Source organism: Hevea brasiliensis, chromosome 1 (assembly GCF_030052815.1).
Source record: "Hevea brasiliensis isolate MT/VB/25A 57/8 chromosome 1, ASM3005281v1, whole genome shotgun sequence".
In the NCBI taxonomy this organism is placed as follows: domain Eukaryota; kingdom Viridiplantae; phylum Streptophyta; class Magnoliopsida; order Malpighiales; family Euphorbiaceae; genus Hevea; species Hevea brasiliensis.
In genome coordinates this window covers 25,856,108-25,876,629 of record NC_079493.1, presented here as the reverse complement: position 1 = coordinate 25,876,629, position 20,522 = coordinate 25,856,108, and the positions used below count along the sequence as shown (strand labels likewise).

The following is a 20,522-nucleotide window of genomic DNA, read 5'->3' as shown; positions in this document are numbered from 1 at the left end:
AAGAGAATTGCAGAATTTGTGTTTGTTTTTTACTTCATTTTAGTTGTATATCTCATTTTAATTGGCTTGTCAATTTCTAATTGGTGGGAAGCTTTTTAATAATGTCATCCTATGTCATAAATATAATTTAATTCTATTTTCTTTTTCTTTTCTTTTCTACTCAATTTCAATTTAATTGGTAGCAATATTTATTCATATTTTACGTCATAATAATTATTTACTTAACTGGACAAGTCGGCCAAAAATCATCTCTAAAGACGAAATGACCAAAATGCCCTCCGTTTGGCTTAATAGACCAAAATTGTCTGTACTAATTGAAAATTTTTTCTAAGAATTTTTTTGGCATTCTAATGCCATAGAAACCTCATTGACCCTTCTCTGGAGTCTCAAAAATTATTTTATGAATTTTCCCCTAGGTCTAGGGCTCCTAGTTGCGAGAACCGCAACTTCCCACTAGGCTACCCATCGCTAGGGCACCAGCTCATTTAACTTGGTTGCATTTTATTTCTAAAATTTTTTCTAAATTTTTCTTATTAATATTTGAGTTAATTATGGTTCCTCACTTTAGTTTAAATATTTTTCTGGACGTTCTAGCTGTCCGGACCAACACTGGTCACCGAAACAGTAGAATGTACGGAGTTGCTATAGGGAGGGTGTTACAACTAGTATGTGTGATGTTCATTTTAGTACCATTTGCAGTATGGATTGGTGGTAAGGAAGATACAGGTTTTGTAGAAGACAAGAATTTAAGATTAGTGGTCATATGATTACAACATGCAGAGTTAAAAAGCCAATAAGAATTACCCGGAGTGGCAGGGAAATTAAAAGAGATAACCTGTTTGAATAGTGCCTCAAGATCACTCATGGTGATGGCAGTAGACCCCTCAGTAGCAGCAACAACAGTGACAGAGGAAAATCCCGGCTTTGAGACATTCTTGAATTTAGAATGCCCTCCTTTTGGTCTTGGAGGGCGTGTGGGACAATGTTCAAGAATATGACCGTAACCATGACAATATTTGCATGCTATAGTAGGACTATAAGCAAAAGCATGACCAATTTAATTACAATTCTTACAGAGTTGATTGCCAGATTTCTGATGTGAGGATCGAGTAGTTGCAAGAGTTGTTTCAAATTGAGGAGTTTTATCCAAACTGAGACGAGTCTCTTCAAAATTATTCTCTTGAATAGCAGTATTCAATGATGGGAGTAGATTTCGATGTAGCAGGGACACTCGAATGGCCTCATATTTAGATCAAAGAGCCATTAAAACTTGAATGAGATTAAGATGATCTTCACTGATTTTGGCCTGAGATATTTGATTCCAAATGAGTTAGACTTGGGCAAGAAAATCATTCACAGATTGACCTGCTTCTTGTTTCAGATTATGAAGAGTAGTCCACAACTGATAATAGTGGGCAAGTCCAGTGGTCTGATATCGATTAGCAAAAAAATCCCAGATTTCTTTTGCAGAGTCATAATCAGCAAATTGGATGTGAATGGACGGGACAGAGGTATTGCGAAACCAGGTGATGATCTGATGATTTTTACTATGCTAAACCAATCAGCAAATTTTGCATCAGTTTCATCGTTCTCTCTTGTCGACGTAGTGATATCTTCGGTAACAATATGCCAAAGCTTGCGACTTATCAAAAAACTTTTCATTCCTTGAACCCAAAGATTATAGTTAAAACCAGTCAGAACTGTTGCAATAGGTTTTGAAATATCAGACTTCTCCATTGGTTTCCTGATCTATAGCAGAGTGTAGATTGATAACAAGATGAGGAGAAAAAGTGGGATAATAACAGGAATGAAAGAATGAACCAGAACAGGTTGTAGAGAGAGAAGAGAGACCCTAGAAACTAGGAATAAAAGTCTTATGGCTCTGATACCATATTAGTAGAAATAATACAAGTAATGATGGAAATGATTGTGTGTATGTATCTTGTCTTATTTGTAGAGATACTACATCTATTTATACATGAGAATATGAGCTAATTTTAATAAAATAATAATTACTGTAATTATGTTAAATAAATCTCCTCTAATCATGTAAAGACATATTTTCTTATAATCATGCTAATTGCTGCAATTATGCTAAACAAATCTTCTATAATCATGTTAATTGCTGCAATTATGCTAAACAAATCTCCTATAATCATGCTAACATTTATAATGAGAGTTATCACTTTTATAATGAGAGTTGTTCAAGGAAAAAGACTACTATCTGTTATACAGTCTACCTATTATTATTTGATTCTTCAAAGTTTCTATGAACAATAATAATAATAATAATAATAATAATAAATCATTGTAATTAGTAGTGGTGGGCATATATTACAATTAAATCTGAGAAATACAATTAAATACTTTTAGTTATATAGTTGTTTTAGCTTTTAAGAGAATCAACCCACTTTTTCTCATGAATAGCTTAACCATTCATGGTGGCTCAACTGGCGGGTCAAATTGGGAATCACAAAAATAATTGCAAAAAGTAATGAATTAATTATTAGGGCGACTTATCCTCTTGGAAAAACTGAAAATGACTTTATAGGATCATAGCTTTCAGGATCCTCATCATAAAAAAAAAAAAAAAAAGAAAAAGAACCCACAGACTATGGGAATGGGATTGCGTATAAATTTCGTTATCCATTACCTGATTTGATTGGTCCACCACACAAACTGTCAGAAATTTGATTTTAATGGGTTGAAATTTTAATCAATGTCCAACTTCATAAGAAATTTAAAATTAATTAGGACATATATATATATATATATATATATATATATATATATATATATATATATATATATGCAAATAAGTATATAAAAATAATAATTATTTAAAATTTACTTGAGTCAGTTTATCTTTTTAAATTTTAAAATTCAGATAATATGTATGAGTGAACTAATTAAAAAATATAAATAATCTATTATTTATTAAAATCAAATTTTAAATTTAACAAAATTTATCAATATTAGAAAATAAAGTCATTTCTCACTTTTATTGGATATTTGATATAGTGCTTATTAAAATCTACTTTTTGAACTCGCTAATTTCGGTAATTTAATTGTTCTTTATATAATATATTTTTAATTTTTTTTTTCAAAATCTTAATATTTTATGTTTGATAAATTATTTGTTAAATCTTATCCATTTGTGTGCGTAAATATTTTTTATACTTCAAAAAAAAAAAAAAAAAAAAAAGATGTTTTGATAAAGGCAGGGGACTGGGTAAGAACCTCCCGTTGAAGAGCAATTGAATAAGGTGTATTCGTAGGTATAATCCCCCTTAAAATGGAAGGGAGAAACAGATAGATTGAAGCTCAAAAGCCTTCTTGGAAGGCAAACTTCCAAAAATAGGTTAATTATATGATTTTTCCACCTTAATTTCCTAACCCCATCCTAAGTGATTTCTCAACAATTTCTCTTAAATTTCCTAATTCCATCCTAAGACGTATACAGCAATGGTTGATGACTTCTTGCAAGTGATGAGAGAGACACCAAGCTTGAAATGTCAAAGTGGACCAGTTTGCAAGTGATGACTGATCACTGATGCAGAGCCACCTTCAGCTCAAAGCTGTTGCACCCAACTTTACTCCCATCCCATGGGTCCTCAAATTAAATTTGATTTTAATGGGTTGGAATTTTAATCAATGTCCAACTTCATAAGAAATTTAAATTTAATGACGATTAAACTTTTATTTTTCTCAATTTTTTTTACAGGAATTTCACTCAATTTTTAGTAAATAATAAGAAAATATATATATTTCAACATTTTTTCCCAATATAAAATTACAATGGCTCTTCACCACCACCAATACAAATGTTACGGAAAATAGCTAGAAGAATTGTTTATGCAGAATAAACTTCTCTCTGCTGTCCTCCCATGACTACAGAAACGCTCATCTTTCTTTTCCTGCTTTTCTCCCAAACTTGCAATGGAAGGGATACAAGTCTCTGTGCCCCTTCTTCATGTGGCAATATCCACAACATTAGTTACCCTTTCCGATTACAAACTGATCCAAACAATTGCGGAGACCATAGATTTGAGCTTTCTTGTGAAAATAATTTCACTGTGTTAAATTTAAACGGAGGAAGATACTATGTTCAGGCCATCAATTACGATAACTTCACTATCCGATTGGTGGATGCCGGCGTCCATCAACATGATTGCTCCTCCTTTTCTCGTTTTCCTTTATCCTATTATGAGATTGTTCCATATTCCAATTATAAATACCAATGGACAAAGTCAGAAGAAGACAAATGGGCTAAGTTGGGAGAACCTCCCATGTTATCGCAGATGATTATTTTCATCAAGTGCCCAAATCCAGTGTACTCTCCCCTTTACGTGGACACCGCTCCTTGCGTTTTACGTGGATTCAATTCTTCTGTATCTGCTTTGAAGAGGCACTACTCTTATGTAAATATCGGAGACATGAAGGCATCCGAATTGATGGAGTCGTGCAGCGTGGAGATGATGAGTTTGTTTCCAGTTACGGCAAAGAAGAATATGTCCTTTATTGAAATTCACAGGGAACTTGTATTTGGGTTTCAGCTTTCCTGGCACAGGTACATCAAATGTGAAAAGTGTCATAGTTGCTATCTGGACAGCAGAAACAGTGTTCGATGCATGTACACGTACAGGTGGGGTAAGTAATGCTTTCAACCATTTTTCGTTCGATTCATAAATCACACAATAGGAAGAAATGGCTGACTTTCCATTTTATTATTATTATTATTATTATGAGATAAATACATAATGTATATAATACAGGCAAAATATATATTATTGATAGTTAAGATCTGCATGAAGGATCTAATCTATGCGATGTATGTTTATTTTATTTTTGTTTTGTTCTTTTTCATATGACCTAATCACAAAAATAAGCTAAATATTTTTTTGTATTTTTGCAATCTAATTCAAACAATTAAATCTTCGCATAATTAGTCAGATTTTCAAATTTTATAAAGATTTGAATTTTTTTTTTTAAAACTTAGGCCTTTTGCTATTAGATTAGAAGTTATTAATTAATTTAATATTAGTTATTAGCAAAATAAAATTTCTTTTATAAAAAATAAAATTATGATCAAAGCTCCATATTTTTTAAAATAAAAACTCCATATATTGATTGGACTCAAATTGCATTTTAATCTTGTAATTTCACAGTTTTCAAAACGATGCATTACTACTGAACCCAAAATATCAAATATATATGTCAAAATATATTTATTTTGCTCTTTATTAAGTTTTTCAACATTTTTTTTATGCATAGATAAATTCAAGAAATTAAAACTAAATTCTTCCACAATTTGTTTCTGCCAATGACATCCTACAATATATATATATATACTGGTGAATATATTTTTTAATACTGACTTTTTTTTTCTTAGGTGAAGCAGTTGGAATCATCTACATGATAGGAGGTAGGATCACTCTTTATTTATATAATATATGTGATCATATTTAATTAATTATTACTTCCTTTAACATTAATAACATCAGCAATTCCTTGTTCATTAATTTCGCAGGGTATTTGGCAGGCATCTCTATTTATGGCGGTAAGAATTCGTTTCATTTAATGAATTTAGGGACATAAAGTCTAATTATATGTAGAGACAACATAAAAACACGACACATTAACTTAGACTTTATTGGCTCTGTCTTTAAATATGTACCAAACCTATGATATTGCAGGATTTTGAAATTCATTTCAGAATTTTTGAATTTAATTCAAAATACTGCAATTTCATTGATTTAGTCTACTGAATTTGGTTTAACCAAGGAATAAAATTTGTGCGATCACAAGTAACATCAAAAAACTAATGATAATTTTATACCCCTCTTGAATCAAAATTTCATCCAGGAATGCTTCTTGCTGCAAGATGCTTATGTGGGACTCCATGTGTGATGGCATTTATCATTTATAAATGGCGAAGGAGACATTTATCAGGATACAATACCATTGAAGAATTCCTTCAAAGTCACAATAACCTCATGCCAATAAGAAATGAATGAACATCAGATTTAGAAATTAAGAAGAAAAAATAAAAGAAGGTGAGTGAAAACACCATATTCGCTTTCTAGGAAGGAACACATGGCTCTAGTCTATGGGAAGAAATCATTTAGCCGTCAAAGTAAATGCAAAACAGTACAAATCAAAGTAAATGCAAAACAGTACAAGCTAATAGTCTATTGTATTTACGTGGATGTGCTCGTAATTAAGTTTTCATTTTTATTTTATTCAACTAATTATAATTCTTCTTTATCAAATTACCGACTTAATTATATTAAATTCTTTTCACCCTATTTGAAAATTCTCAAGATTAAAATATTAAATTGATTGGGATTTACTTCAATCAGAAATTTCAATTCCAAACTTGATGTGGAAGGCATAAGATTATTATATCTTAAAAAATGTGTATAAATCATACCAACCATACAAGAGTGTATCTTTAAAATTTTCATTTATAAATTCACATCTACCAAGAAAATATCCGAAAATGGTACATGTCTAGCTAAAACAAAATAGCTGCAATTTAAAAGTGAATAATTTCATTTAGAAATCTCAATTTCCGAAATTAATGAAGGCAACCAAGGAAAAAGAAATAGGAAGGAATGCATAGCTCTGTTTATTTTATAAAAAATATTTTTTAAAAAATATTTTTTCACAGTTTACAGAATTTAGGGTATTTAAAAAAATTAATTAATAAAAAATATTTTTTTATCAAAGAAAAAATTAAATTATTTTTATTAAAAATAACTTATATTTTTCAAAAGATTAAGTCTATTTTTTAAACTTTATAATCTTATTAAAATATAAAAATACTTGTACATATATAAAATAAATATATATTATTAATTCAAAATTACAATCAAACAATGAAAATATTTTTTCTATAAAAAATATTTTTCATATATAAATTATTTTTTATAAAATAAATGGAGCCTTAAAAATAAATGCAAAACAATCATAAATTTCAATTCCAAACTTAATATAGAAGGCATCTACGACTCAACAGAAATTGTATTATCATCTATAAATATAGCTAGGGTTCAACCATAGGAATTAATTAATTAACAAAAGATTGTATCTTTATTTTTCTACTCTTTCTAGTGGCAATCACATGGTGTTTTGTTGGCCTAATTCCATCCTAAGACGTATACAGCAATGGTTGATGACTTCTTGCAAGTGATGAGAGAGACACCAAGCTTGAAATGTCAAAGTGGACCAGTTTGCAAGTGATGACTGATCACTGAGGCAGAGCCACCTTCAGCTCAAAGCTGTTGCACCCAACTTTACTCCCATCCCATGGGTCCCCAAATTAAATTTGATTTTAATGGGTTGGAATTTTAATCAATGTCCAACTTCATAAGAAATTTAAATTTAATGACGATTAAACTTTTATTTTTCTCAATTTTTTTTACAGGAATTTCACCCAATTTTTAGTAAATAATAAGAAAATATATATATTTCAACATTTTTTTCCCAATATAAAATTACAATGGCTCTTCACCACCACCAGTAGAAATGTTACGGAAAATAGCTAGAAGAATTGTTTATGCAGAATAAACTTCTCTCTGCTGTCCTCCCATGACTACAGAAACGCTCATCTTTCTTTTCCTGCTTTTCTCCCAAACTTGCAATGGAAGGGATACAAGTCTCTGTGCCCCTTCTTCATGTGGCAATATCCACAACATTAGTTACCCTTTCCGATTACAAACTGATCCAAACAATTGCGGAGACCATAGATTTGAGCTTTCTTGTGAAAATAATTTCACGGTGTTAAATCTATTCCGAGGAAGATACTATGTTCATTCCATTAATTACGATAACTTCACAATCCGACTGGCGGATGCCGGCGTCCATCAAGATGATTGCTCCTCCTTTCCTCGTTTTCCTTTACCAATTGATTATTATTATTATGATTATGGGATTGTTCCATATTCCTATTATAAATACCAATGGACAAAGTCAGAAGAAGACAAATGGGATAAGTTGGAAGAACCTCCCATGTTATCGCAGAGGATTATTTTCATCAAGTGCCCAAATCCAGTGTACTCTCCCCTTTACGTGGACACCGCTCCTTGCGTTTTACGTGGATTCAATTCTTCTGTATCTGCTTTGAAGAGGCACTACTCTTATGTAAATATAGGAGACATGAAGGTATCTGATTTGAAGGAGTTGTGCAGCGTGGACATGATGAGTTTGTTTCCTGTTACGACAAAGAAGAATATGTCCTTTATTGAAATTCACAGGGAACTTGCATTTGGGTTTCAGCTTTCCTGGCACAAGTACTGTAACGCCCTCACCGTAGATAGTCCGTACATTTTACTGTTCCGACGAGTAATGTCTGTTCGGACAGTCAGGATGTCTGGAACTACACTTAAACTATAGTGAGGAGGCATAAATTAATGAAATAAATATTAAAAAAATATAGGAAAAATTTTGAGAAAAATAAATTAAAATTTAGAGAATTTATAAATTGGTATAAAATAATAAAAATAACCCAATGAGCACCATTAAAGGCATTTTGGTCATTTTACCCCTAGAGGTGAATTTTGACTTAAATGTCAAATTAAAATTAGGAAATAAAATAATTAACATAAATTAAATTTATGAATTTGAATTTGGAAAATGAGAAGAGAAAGAAGAAGAAAAGAAAAGAAAAGAAAAGGAAAGAAAAGAAAAAAAAGGAAATAGACTTATGGCATTTAAAAAAAAATAAAGTACAATAATTATAGAATATATATATATAAATATAAGACACAAGAGACAAAAATTCACCAACCACAAGTCTTCTTCATTTCCTCTTCTCTCTCTCCTTGCCGTCTCCATGTTCTCTCCTCTCCACCATTTTTGGTCAAGCTTTGAGCTTGAGTTTCTCTTCATTTATCCACCAAAACCCATGGTCCCCTTCATTAAAAATTTAGCCCACATCATAAGGAAGCTCTAGGTACCCATAGGGAGAAGGGAAGTTGAAGTTTTGGGAAAATTTTCAAGTTGGGTCACAAGAGGTTAGTGCTTTTCTCCCTTCCTTCTTCTTTTAATACTTGAAAGTGACTTCAGATAAGTGGAAATTTCAAGAAATTAACAAGAAATTCATGAACCCATGATGTCCCCAAATTTTGGCAGCCATGAAATGTGTTGGGCTTTATTGTGTTCAAATAATGTAAATGAGTTTAGAGATGATGATTGATATGCTTATATGTATGAGAAGTGAAAAGGGATTGAATTGATTGAGTTTGAAACTTGGAAATTAGGGTTTGTGTACATGACTTGGAGATTTTGTGTAAATGCTTGAAATTTGACCTAATTGGGATGAGATTGTTGCTTATAGAAGTGTATTGCATGCAAATTGAAGTAAGGAAGTTGGAGGAGATTGAGTTTTGGAAGTGTCAATTTTCTGCAGGTTGTGTTTGTTGAGGGCAGTGTACATTTTAGGCCATAAATGAAATTGTGTGACCCCAATTGGTATGAGGCCAATTGGAGGTGAAACTAGACCCAAAATAGCCCATTTTCCATGAAGAAACCATGCCCAAATTTTGTCCAAAACTTGAGCTAAATATTGTCCAAATTCGGATTTCCCTGCACCCAACCCAGAAAATGACCAAATGAACAGTACGTGTTCATTTGGTCATAACTCTCTATACTGGTCCAAATGACCTAAACTTTCACCCATGGAAAGTTTAGACATAGGGCTACACTTTTCATGAAGACCACTTAACTCAGTTTTGCCTTTAACCAATTCAAATTGTTAGCACAAGTTGGGCCACTGAAACTGCCAACCCAGAAAATGACCAAATGAACAGTACGTATTCATTTGGTCATAACTCTCTCTGTACTGGTCCAAATGACCTAAAATTTTACCCATGGAAAGTCTAGACATAGGGCTACACTTTTCATGAAGACCACTTAACCCAGTTTTGCTTTTAACCAAATCAAATTGTTAGCACAAGTTGAGTCACTAAAACTGCCAACCCAGAAATTGTCCAAAATACTGTTCCTTTGGCATGCTTGACCAGTTTTGGCAAAAATGCCATAACTTGGTCTCCAAAGCTGCAAATTGAGTGAAACTAGTGCCAAAAGTTTTATAAGACATAGAACAACAATTTTTATGTTTTGACCAAGCTCTAGAAATCATTGCATCCTAGGGAAAATATTAGCCAAAATTAGGAATAAAAATCTGAAAAATGTTAAGTTGAACCCAGAATGCCATTTGATACCCGTGTGTTCATTTGGCCATAACTCCCACTAGGAAATTCCATTTGAGATGTGCAAATATGATCTGGAAACATGATACTTAGGGCTACAACATTGATTTAGACACCTTTGCCAAATTCTAAGTGTAAAGACCCTAAAAAGAGGGTCAAACATACTGCCCTGAAGTTGGTTATTGCCCTTATAGGACTGAGAGTCCAGGTTAATACACTGACTATAACTCACTATACCAAGCTTGAAAAATTATGAAATTGTACCTGGGAGTCCCTAAGACATAGAGGAACATATCTTGTGAAGGAACCTAAGTCTAAAAATGACAATAAAATGATCAAATGACTGGTCAAAGTTTATTGACCCGAAATTGTAAATTCTGGACAGCTTAGAGGCAAACGGACCAGTTATGGTATTTTGACCATAACTTGAGTTCTATAACTCCAAATTCAGTAATTCAAAAGCTGAAATTCAAGTTTAAACATAGAGGAGCAATTGTTATGAAGAAAGTGTGACTAAATAGACATCCTAACCTAGTCAAATTCCTAGATAAAGATAACACATCAACATGAACCTAAAGAAAGGTTCATGGGAAAAATGCTATATATGATAATTAAAATACTCATAAGGAAAATTAAATATTAAAAATGATATGAATATGTAAATTGGGACTAATGTCCTATTAATATGAAATTAATGGTACTAATAAACAGTACTAGAAAATAGTAACAGTGAATAGTGCTAAATTAATTAAAAATATTTAATTGCCCATAGTATATCTAGACTTATTTATTTAGTTTGGATAAATTGGTATACCAATTAGGGACTACAGATAGCAGTACTGCTTACCGAGAAAATCATGAACTGACAATATATGTCTGGTATGATTGTTCTACAGGCTATATGCCTACTTACTAGCTATTGTGCCTACTTTATTTCTGGCTTTACAAGCCTGATAGCAGGTCTCGTGCGACGGTGGCCTCGTGCACGATGCGTGATTCTGGATAGACATATGGCTGTCTAACCAGTATACACCCGTGCATTCAGCCTTTATAAATTTGTTATAGGTTTCTTGGGCACTGATAAAAATTAATTAAGACTTAAAATACAATAAGTAATTATAAAAGATTCCGATAATGTTAATTGTTTCCAAAGAGCAATAAAAATATAAAAGATCAAGAAATTATGAGTTGCATATATTATTTCAAATTATTAAATTATTGTTATTATAAATTATGCACCACTAAGTGTTATGCTTAGCGCGTTGGTTTTCCATCGCGTAGGTACTGGAGATCAGTCCCAAGACCCAGATAGCACCACCAAGAGTACACCGCGAACTCGATCGGATCGCCATTGTCCAGAGTCACCTCACCGGTCTTTTGTATTTTGGTAGGGCCCATGTATAGACTAGTATTTTGGTTCATTATGTTTAGGCATAATGTAATTACTAGTTTATGATGTATTTCATTTTGGACTTGAAATGAAAACTTATAATTTATTATCTATGAATTTCCATATGAATGCAATAGATGACACTTCATTTTGAAATCTCATAAATAGTTGTGAATGATATGATACAAGAGAATATGATATGGAAATATGTGAGATGACTATGAATATATTAACAGGTGATAGTGGAACCCGCTAGATGCTAATAAAATAGAGAAGGATCTGTTCGGGTCTCCACAGAAATAAGATATAAAAAAAAAAAAAAAAATTCTACGCTTAAATTACCTGATTTAAAGGACATTAAAATTTACAATAGACATGACAAGACAAGATAGGTTGCTCCGGCACCGAATGTGGCACTTCTTGCTCGGCTATACAATAGACGGGTAAGGGGCGTCACAAGTACATCATCAAATGTGAAAAATGTTATTCTCGGAGTTGCATTCTGGACAGCAGAAACAGTGTTCGATGCATGTACAAGAACGCGTGGTGTAAGTAATGCTTTCAACCATTTTTCGTTCGATTCATAAATCACACAATAGGAAGAAATGGCTGACTTTCTAGTTTATTATTATTGTTATTGTTATTATTATGAGATAAATACATAATGTATATAATACAGGCAAAATATATATTATTGATAGTTAAGATCTGCATGAAGGATCTAATCTATGCGATGTATGTTTATTTTATTTTTGTTTTGTTCTTTTTCATATGACCTCATCACAAAAATAAGCTAAATATTTTTTTTTAATACTGACTTTTTTTTTTTCTTTGGTAAAGCAGTTGTAAACATCTACATGATAGGAGGTAGGATCACTCTTTTTTTACATAATAGGTTCACTTTTTTCGCAGCGATTTTGGCAGCCATCTCTATTTATGGCGGTAAGAATTCCTTTCATTTTAATGAATGTAGGGACATAAAGTCTAATTATATGTAGAGACAACATAAAAACATGACACATTATGTATAGCAACTTAGACTTTATTGGCTATGTCTTTAAATATGGACCAAACCTATGATATTGCAGGATTTTGAAATTCATTTCAGAATTTTTGAATTTAATTCAAAATACTGCAATTTCATTGATTTAGTCTACTGAATTTGGTTTAACCAAGGAATAAAATTTGTGCGATCACAAGTAACATCAAAAAACTAATGATAATTTTATACCCCTCTTGAATCAAAATTTCATCCAGGAAAGCTTCTTTTTTTGCTTCTTGCTGCAAAATGCCTATGTGGGACTCCATGTGTGATGGCATTTATCATTTATAAATGGCGAAGGAGACATTTATCAGGATACAATACCATTGAAGAATTCCTTCAGAGTCACAATAACCTCATGCCAATAAGATATTCTTATTCAGACATTAAAAAGATAACAGGAGGTTTCAAGGAAAAGTTGGGAGAAGGAGGCTTTGGTTCTGTGTATAAAGGAAAGCTTCGTAGTGGTCAATTTGCTGCAGTAAAGATATTAAATAAACCCAAAGATGATGGACAAGATTTTATCAATGAAGTCGCTACAATTGGGAAGATTCACCATGTTAATGTGGTACAATTGATTGGTTTTTGTGCTGAGAGATCAAAGCAAGCTCTTATATATGAATTCATGTCTAAAGGATCTCTTAATAATTATATTGATTGTCATAAAGGATCCGTTTCCTTAAGTTGGGAAAAACTATATAAGATATCACTTGGAGTTGCTCATGGCATTGAATATCTACATCTAGGTTGTGACATGCAAATCCTTCATTTTGACATCAAACCTCACAATATTCTTCTTGATGAAAATTTCACTCCAAAGATCTCTGATTTTGGCCTTGCTAAATTTTATCCAACTAAGGGAAGCATTGCATCTCTTACAGCTAAAAGGGGAACATTAGGATATATGGCACCAGAGATATTCTACAAAAACATTGGACGTGTCTCACACAAGGCAGATGTGTATAGTTTTGGACAGTTGGTGTTAGAAGTTGCAGATAGAGGGAAGAAAGTAAATGGATTTGCTGAAAGTTTAAGTGAAGTTTATAGTCCATTTCGGGTTTATGACCAACTCTCTAGTGGAAATTTACCAATAGAAGAGACAGCGGAAGAGGAAAATATAAAAGCTCGGAAAATGATTATAACAGGATTATGGTGCGTACAGTTTCAGCCTTCCGATCGTCCAGCAATGAACAAAGTTGTAGAGATGCTTGAAGGAGATATTGAAAGCCTACAAATGCCTCCTAGGCCTGTTCTATTTCCTGCAGATTCAGTGACTACAGAATCGAATAGCCTGGCTGAAAATCCAAGTCAAGGGAACTCAGGAAATATTCTGCTCAGTGTGGTGGGGGAAGGCTAACATACCACACATTAAAATAGCAGTCTTCCATTTCAAATGATGGAACAATAATCTTCTTCCTCTTGTATCCTTTAAAATTGCTCTAAACACTAGAGTTAATTGATGAATTGATGATAGTTTGTAATAATTCTATGTTTAAATTGCAAGTGATCGCTACTTATATTTGCATCATATTTTAGGTTCTTCTAAACTTTATGATGTTTAGAGCATTTGCAGATGTTTCACCATTTATTGGTTTTGTTGTCCTTATTTGAGTATATGAACAACAGAGTTTGACAAGGAAAAACCTTATTTGAGTTAAGCATCTTTAGAATATGTTTCAATAATAGTAATAAAACAATATGTTTACACCACAATTTAATTTTAATATTTTTGGACCCTAATTAATTAATGGGTCTAAAATATTAAATTAAATTGCCTATTTAATATGGTTTGACCTATAGCTCAGGCTGACAAAAGATCAACGCCATTGAGTATTAATTATTTAGAACTAGAACAATTAAATTATTACTTATACAAATGGTTGGTTGTTTATTGGGTAGTTACAGATATTTGGTATCTCCAATATATCTACAAAAGATAATAGGTATCAGATAACGGGTCATATTTGGATTAAATGGTGGCATCAAAAGTGGAATAGTAGATGGGCGGTTACAGAATGTTACAAGTGGTTACAACAAATAGAGAGAAAGGTACAAGTAATGGACCACTTTCTTCTGGATAAAATCACGTGAATTTTGTCAGAGAAGCTTGGTGCAACAAGTAAAATAAGGTGCAGAAATTGATACAATAGGTAATTTCCTAATGTAAAAGACTTAGCCACCAAGTAAGTTTGTTACAGCAAACTAGGCCACCAAGTAAGTTTGTTACAGCAAACTAGGCCACCAAGCCACTTTGCCTATAAATAGATGTGATGAACTTCATTTCAAGGACCAAAAAACGCACAACCAACACAACTCTCAGCAACAGACAATCACAATGACTTAGTTTTAATTTTCTATAGTTCAGCGATCGTTTGCTTTTTTAGTCCAACATCAGTTTCAATTCCAGCTTTTAATTTTTATTTCAAGCAACTATTTTTTTAGTTCTTCTGCAAATATTTCAATTCTTGTAATCAATATTTAGGTTAACTAAATTATTTAAAAAGATTCTAAACTCAAAGAAAATGCTTGATGAATGGAGGAGGAGTATTTTAGTACCTATTTTTAAAAATAAGGGAGACATACAGAGTTGCTCAAACTATAGGGGAATTAAACTCATAAGCCACACGATGAAGTTGTGGGAGAGAGTTGTGAAGCATCGACTAAGTCATGATACTTCTATCTCTCCTAATCAATTTGGCTTCACGCCCGGTCATTCAACTATGGAAGATATCTTTCTCATTAGAAGCTTGATAGAGAAATATAGAGATGTGAAGAAAGATCTACACATGGTTTTTATCGATTTGGAGAAGGCTTATGATAGTGTTCTAAGAGATGTCCTATGGAGAGTGTTAGAACAAAAGAGGGTATCTATTAGGTACATACAAGTATTGAAAGATATGTATGAATGAGCAACTACTATTGTGTGCACAGTGGGAGTGGACACAAGAGATTTTTCTATCTCAGTTGGATTACACCAAGGATCAGCTATAAGCTCTTACCTTTCTACATTAGTTTTAAATGAATTAACGAAACACATACAAGAGAGTATCCCTTGGTATATGATGTTTGTAGATGATATAGTTCTAATAGATGAGACGCGAGGAGTTAATAGAAAGCTAGAACTTTGGAGAAATACTCTAGAGTCAAAGGGCTTTAAGTTAAGTAGAACGAAGACAGAATACATGTATTACAAGTTCAGTGAAGGCCGAGCTAGTGATAGGGAAGGAGTTAGTTTGGATGGAGTGGTACTGTGCCAAAGTAATCACTTTAAATATCTCGGCTCAGTTCTTCAAGTAGATCGGGGATGTGAGGAGGATGTTAGTCATAGGATTAAAATCAGATAGTTGAAGTGGAGACGTGCCATGGGAGTTTTATGTGATCGCAAGATTCCCAATAAGTTGAAAAGAAAATTTTATCGTACAGCCATACGACCGGCCATGTTATATAGTAGTGAGTGTTGGGCACTGAATGAGTCATATGTGTCTAAGATAAAAGTTACAAAGATGAGAATGTTAAGGTGGATGAGTGGCCATACTAGACTAGATAAAGTTCGTAATGAGAGTATTAGAGAAAAAGTAGGAGTGGTGCCAATTGAGGATAAGTTGAGAGAAGGGAGATTGATGTGGTTTGGTCATGTGAAGCATAGATATACAGAGGGTCCAGTTAGACATGTACAGCATATTAGGTTAGAGGATAGAAAAAAAAGAAGGGGTAGACCTAAACTGATTTGGAGGAGAGTAGTATAATATGACCTAGAAGCATTACACATTTCTGAGGATTTAACCCAAAATTGTTTAGAGTGGAGAAAGAGAATCCATAAAGCCAACCCCAAATTTTTAGGATAAAGGCTTAGTTGAGTTGAGTTGAGTTGAGTTGAGTTGAGTATTCTAATTTCCGCAAATAAACTCTTTAATTTTTCAGCATGCTAGTTTACAATTTTTAGTAAATATTTACATTTTCAAGCAAATCAGTCTTTCAATTTCTCAAAGCTCTCATTTACACTTATTCCACATATTAATATTTTTCTCAACAAGTAATTTATTTTTTCAATCGAGCATAATTTTTACCTTTTTTGCACTTATTTACTTTTCAAAGCAATCAATTATGAACAACCTTTACTTTTCAAAGTAGAGATCTTGACAAAGCGCATCTTAGTGGAATCAAGGAACCCAAATGAAAATTCAATCTTTTATTTCCTACCAATCATTCCAATTAGAAGTCAGACTAGTGCAAGTACATTTACAAATGGGATTATATGCATCTCTGGCACACCTGCAATCTTATACGCATCCATAGCACATCTGCAATCTAACATACACGTGCAAAAAATACCATATCTACTTTTGATACGCTCAAATTGAGTAAAGTAATTTAAAGCAAAAACACAATCTGATTAATGTTTTCTCAATTCCTCCAATCTCTACATTGCATGGTTTAAATTCACATAATAGAGGTCCCTCTCGCCGTTGTCATGGGCTCCACACTCTGATCCTTAGCACCAACCTTAGCCAATCCAAAATATGAGATTTTGGGATTGAAGTCGTAATCAAACAAGATGTCATGCGGTTTATGCGGTTTAAGTCCTCTCCATTTCCTTTGGAGTTGTTGAGGACTTTAGCAGCTACCATAATTTCATCAGATAGCTTTCCTCTGAACACAGTTCCATAAGCTCCTTAGCCCAATTCGTCTTTGAATTGGTTAGTCTTCCTCTTAATATCATCATAAGAATATCTAGTAGGCTTGAAAGATTTGTAGTCATCCAAAAATTTTTCAATCTTGGACTAATATTGTCTTTCTATTTTGTTGAACATATATCTGCGGTAGTGTACAAGAAGGATTGAACCCAGGATTACACCTGTGAATATATAAAACATTCCCAGTCAAAAAAGCCATACTCTAGATAACTATGTAAAGAGCTTATTAAAAATGAACCATGTATAAAAGTGGAGATAAGAGTAGAGAGGTAACCTTCAAGAAATTTTATGTAATTCATTTATCTGAAGCAAAAACAGATTAATACATAATTACCTTGTTGTGGCTTGAGCATGCCGTAGCATTGAGTTTCAGATCTAGTGTTGTTGCTCTCCAATCTGCAGCACTTGCCTTTTACTTCACAACTCTTACACTTGGGATTGTCCCAACTCAAACGATGTTCCCAGGGAATAGAGAGAATGATATGGAACTGGAGAAATATCATGTATCTTATTGCAAGACAACGTTCAGGTCCAAGTCACCAATAGAACTCTCTGAATAAACGGCATAGACCTGATATTGTGGACTACTAAAGCAGTGGATTGGCTTATAGCCTCCCGTTGAAGAGCAATTGAATAATGTGTTTTCGTAGGCATAATGCCCCTTAAGATGGAAGGGAGAAACAGATAGATCGAAGCTCAAAAGACTTCTCCGAAGGCAACCTTCTGGATCATTAGTATAAATAACTTGGAGTGATTGCCTGCCTTTGATTCAGAAGGGAAATTGGACGGCTGGTCCGTGTCTCACACATGCTGATGTGTTGCAATCATTAACACATAATCCATGATCTTCAAGGAACATAATGAAACACAAGAAGCAAATCAAAGGCATATTCATCTCGCCATTGCTATCTGCAATCTTATTTGTATAGCTTTGGCTTCTTAGCTAGTCAACTGAGCAAATTAAGAATATTTTTCTTTTATTTAATAATACTATTAAAAAATATTTGGATTATAAAATCAAATATTTTTAATTATAAAACGAATTTAAAAAATAATTTTAATTTGACATCGAGTGTATCGCAAATTTTTTTGCGTTAGGTTATATTAATTTTCTTTATAAAAAATTAGTTAAAAAATAAATTTATTCATTTAATTTTTAGATCACATTTAAGTTGATAAATCAAAACAAATTTTCTTTAAATCGAATCATAAAAATTGTTAAATTCATCATAATTTTATGAATCATTTATATATTTAATTCACTTTAGATTGATTGCGATTTTAATCACATTATGAATCTGATATATTTTAGTTAAATTGATGGATTGAATTTATTAATTATCATCTCTGCTTGGTATGTAACATTATATCTATTACACCAATATATATTTGGACATAAAATTGAACATTTATAATTTTTTTTTTATGACCTATTTGAAAGATAAGAGAATGAGTTGTTTGTGGATTCATGAGACTCCCTGAAGTTTTAATAAACATGAAATGTTTGTGCAATTTTAATTACAAATGTTAAAACCAGTAGTTGAGATCAGGGACGGCAACGGGTCGGGCATTTATGAGCACTTGATCCGACCAAATTCTAATAGAATGGCTTTAAATAGTATATAACCAATTTTGAGGTGGATTCTTGTTTGAGAAATAATGTCCATGATCAAGTTTGGGTTTGATTTGGGTTTTACATATTGGATACCTATTACCCGAACACATTTATATAAATAATTAATTAAATATAAAATATATATTTTTTATAATAATATTTATAAATTTTTGTATACTTTAAATGAAAGGAATTTAAATATTTTATAAAATTATTAAAATTTTAAAATATAAATTACTAATAAAAAAATTATGTAGATTATTAATTAAAATATATACAATTAAACGAATTTGGGAGCTTTTGGGTATTAATAAAAGGGTAGGTTTAATTATTGATAAAATTAAATCGATTTGAATTTGGGTAAGAAAATTTTAGGGGGTGCCTTACCCATTATCATTCCTAGTTAAGATTTTATTATGTCATGTACAACCATTAATTATATCTTGTTTTTGAAATTTTTTTTTCTCAGAAAATAAGGGATAGTGCTTTCATTAAATGGAGACAGAATACAATTCTAAAATATAAAATTTCATGTTACTATAATTTTGCATAAGAAAATTTAAAATAAACTAATTACACAAAATATAATAGCAATTATCTTAATTTAAAGAAGAGTATTTGATCTGGCCATTCAACAGGAAGTACGCTCCATTCAATGGTAATATGCCATTATTTGAATCACAATTTTTCTACAAGTCCAATATGAAAACAATCAAATTTTTATATACTCATGAAGAGAAAATCTATATTTTTTATCATTACTCTCCTATCCAAATAACAAGACAGAACAACTAACTCTATGATAAAAAAAAAAAAAAAAGAAAAAATAGATCATGGCAATGAAGGAAACAACAAATCCTTGCACAGGAGAAAATACTAAATCTTCGTACAAGAGGAGACACCAAATACTCTCAAAAAAGGAGATAAAACTTAGATTTATTAATAAGAATAGACTGTGAATAAATATAGATTTATCTCAAAAGAATACTGACTTGGAGATTATTGAGAAAAATATATAAAAAATAAAGAAAGAAAAAGGAGAGGTGTAACCATATGTGAAAATACTCCAAAAAACTCAAAAAAAGAAAAAAGAAGAAGAAGGAAAGAAAAGAGAGAAAGTTTAGAGAATGAGGTGACTAGAAAATCCAATTTTTAATAAAGTATTAATAAAATATTTTGAAATAAATGACAAAAAAATCTAAAAATATTAATTATGGGTTATTTCTATAACTTTCCACTTTCATTTCCTAAACCCATCCTAAGTGACTGATCTGTCAAGAATTTCTTTTGAGTTGTTTGTATGTAAAAGAAAATTTTAAAGGTAGCTAAGACGTAGACAACAGTGGTGGAAAGGAGCCCAATGACTTCTTGCAAGTGATGAGAGAGACACAAAGTTTGAAACCTCAAAGTGAACCAGTTTGCAAGTGATTGCTAATGACTAATGTAAAGCTAGGGCTACCCCTCCCAGCAGATAGTTGAATTGAAGTATGGTTCTATTGTTTAAGAATAAAAATTAGAAACTATTTCCTAGTGAAATTGATTTGAATCAATTTATAAGTGTCAAAAA

At 32.0% G+C, this 20,522-nt stretch overlaps 3 protein-coding genes and 1 long non-coding RNA gene across 4 annotated transcripts; 3 read left to right on the top strand and 1 right to left on the bottom strand.

The window, feature by feature from the left end:
- Positions 1–3,792: 3,792 nt before the first annotated feature.
- On the top strand, positions 3,793–6,017 carry LOC131169260 (uncharacterized). The gene is made up of 4 exons (XM_058153005.1): positions 3,793–4,650; positions 5,393–5,425; positions 5,531–5,560; positions 5,866–6,017. Exons 1-4 carry the CDS (start codon positions 3,888–3,890, stop codon positions 6,015–6,017), a joined length of 978 nt encoding a protein of 325 aa, XP_058008988.1. The 5' UTR covers positions 3,793–3,887.
- A 1,262-nt stretch (positions 6,018–7,279) lies between these two features.
- LOC131183089 (uncharacterized) lies at positions 7,280–12,475 on the top strand. The gene is made up of 2 exons (XM_058153001.1): positions 7,280–8,294; positions 12,448–12,475. Exons 1-2 carry the CDS (start codon positions 7,594–7,596, stop codon positions 12,473–12,475), a joined length of 729 nt encoding a protein of 242 aa, XP_058008984.1. The 5' UTR covers positions 7,280–7,593.
- Positions 12,476–12,548: 73 nt separating this feature from the next.
- On the top strand, positions 12,549–14,174 carry LOC131179134 (rust resistance kinase Lr10-like). The gene has a single exon (XM_058145090.1). The coding sequence runs from the start codon at positions 12,918–12,920 to the stop codon at positions 14,001–14,003; it is 1,086 nt and encodes a 361-aa protein (XP_058001073.1). The 5' UTR covers positions 12,549–12,917; the 3' UTR covers positions 14,004–14,174.
- Positions 14,175–17,008: 2,834 nt separating this feature from the next.
- On the bottom strand, positions 17,009–18,201 carry LOC131177851 (uncharacterized). Its single transcript, XR_009147122.1, has 2 exons — positions 17,675–18,201; positions 17,009–17,501 (listed from the first exon to the last, which is right to left on the bottom strand). It is a non-coding gene; the product is annotated as an uncharacterized LOC131177851 (long non-coding RNA).
- Positions 18,202–20,522: the final 2,321 nt, after the last annotated feature.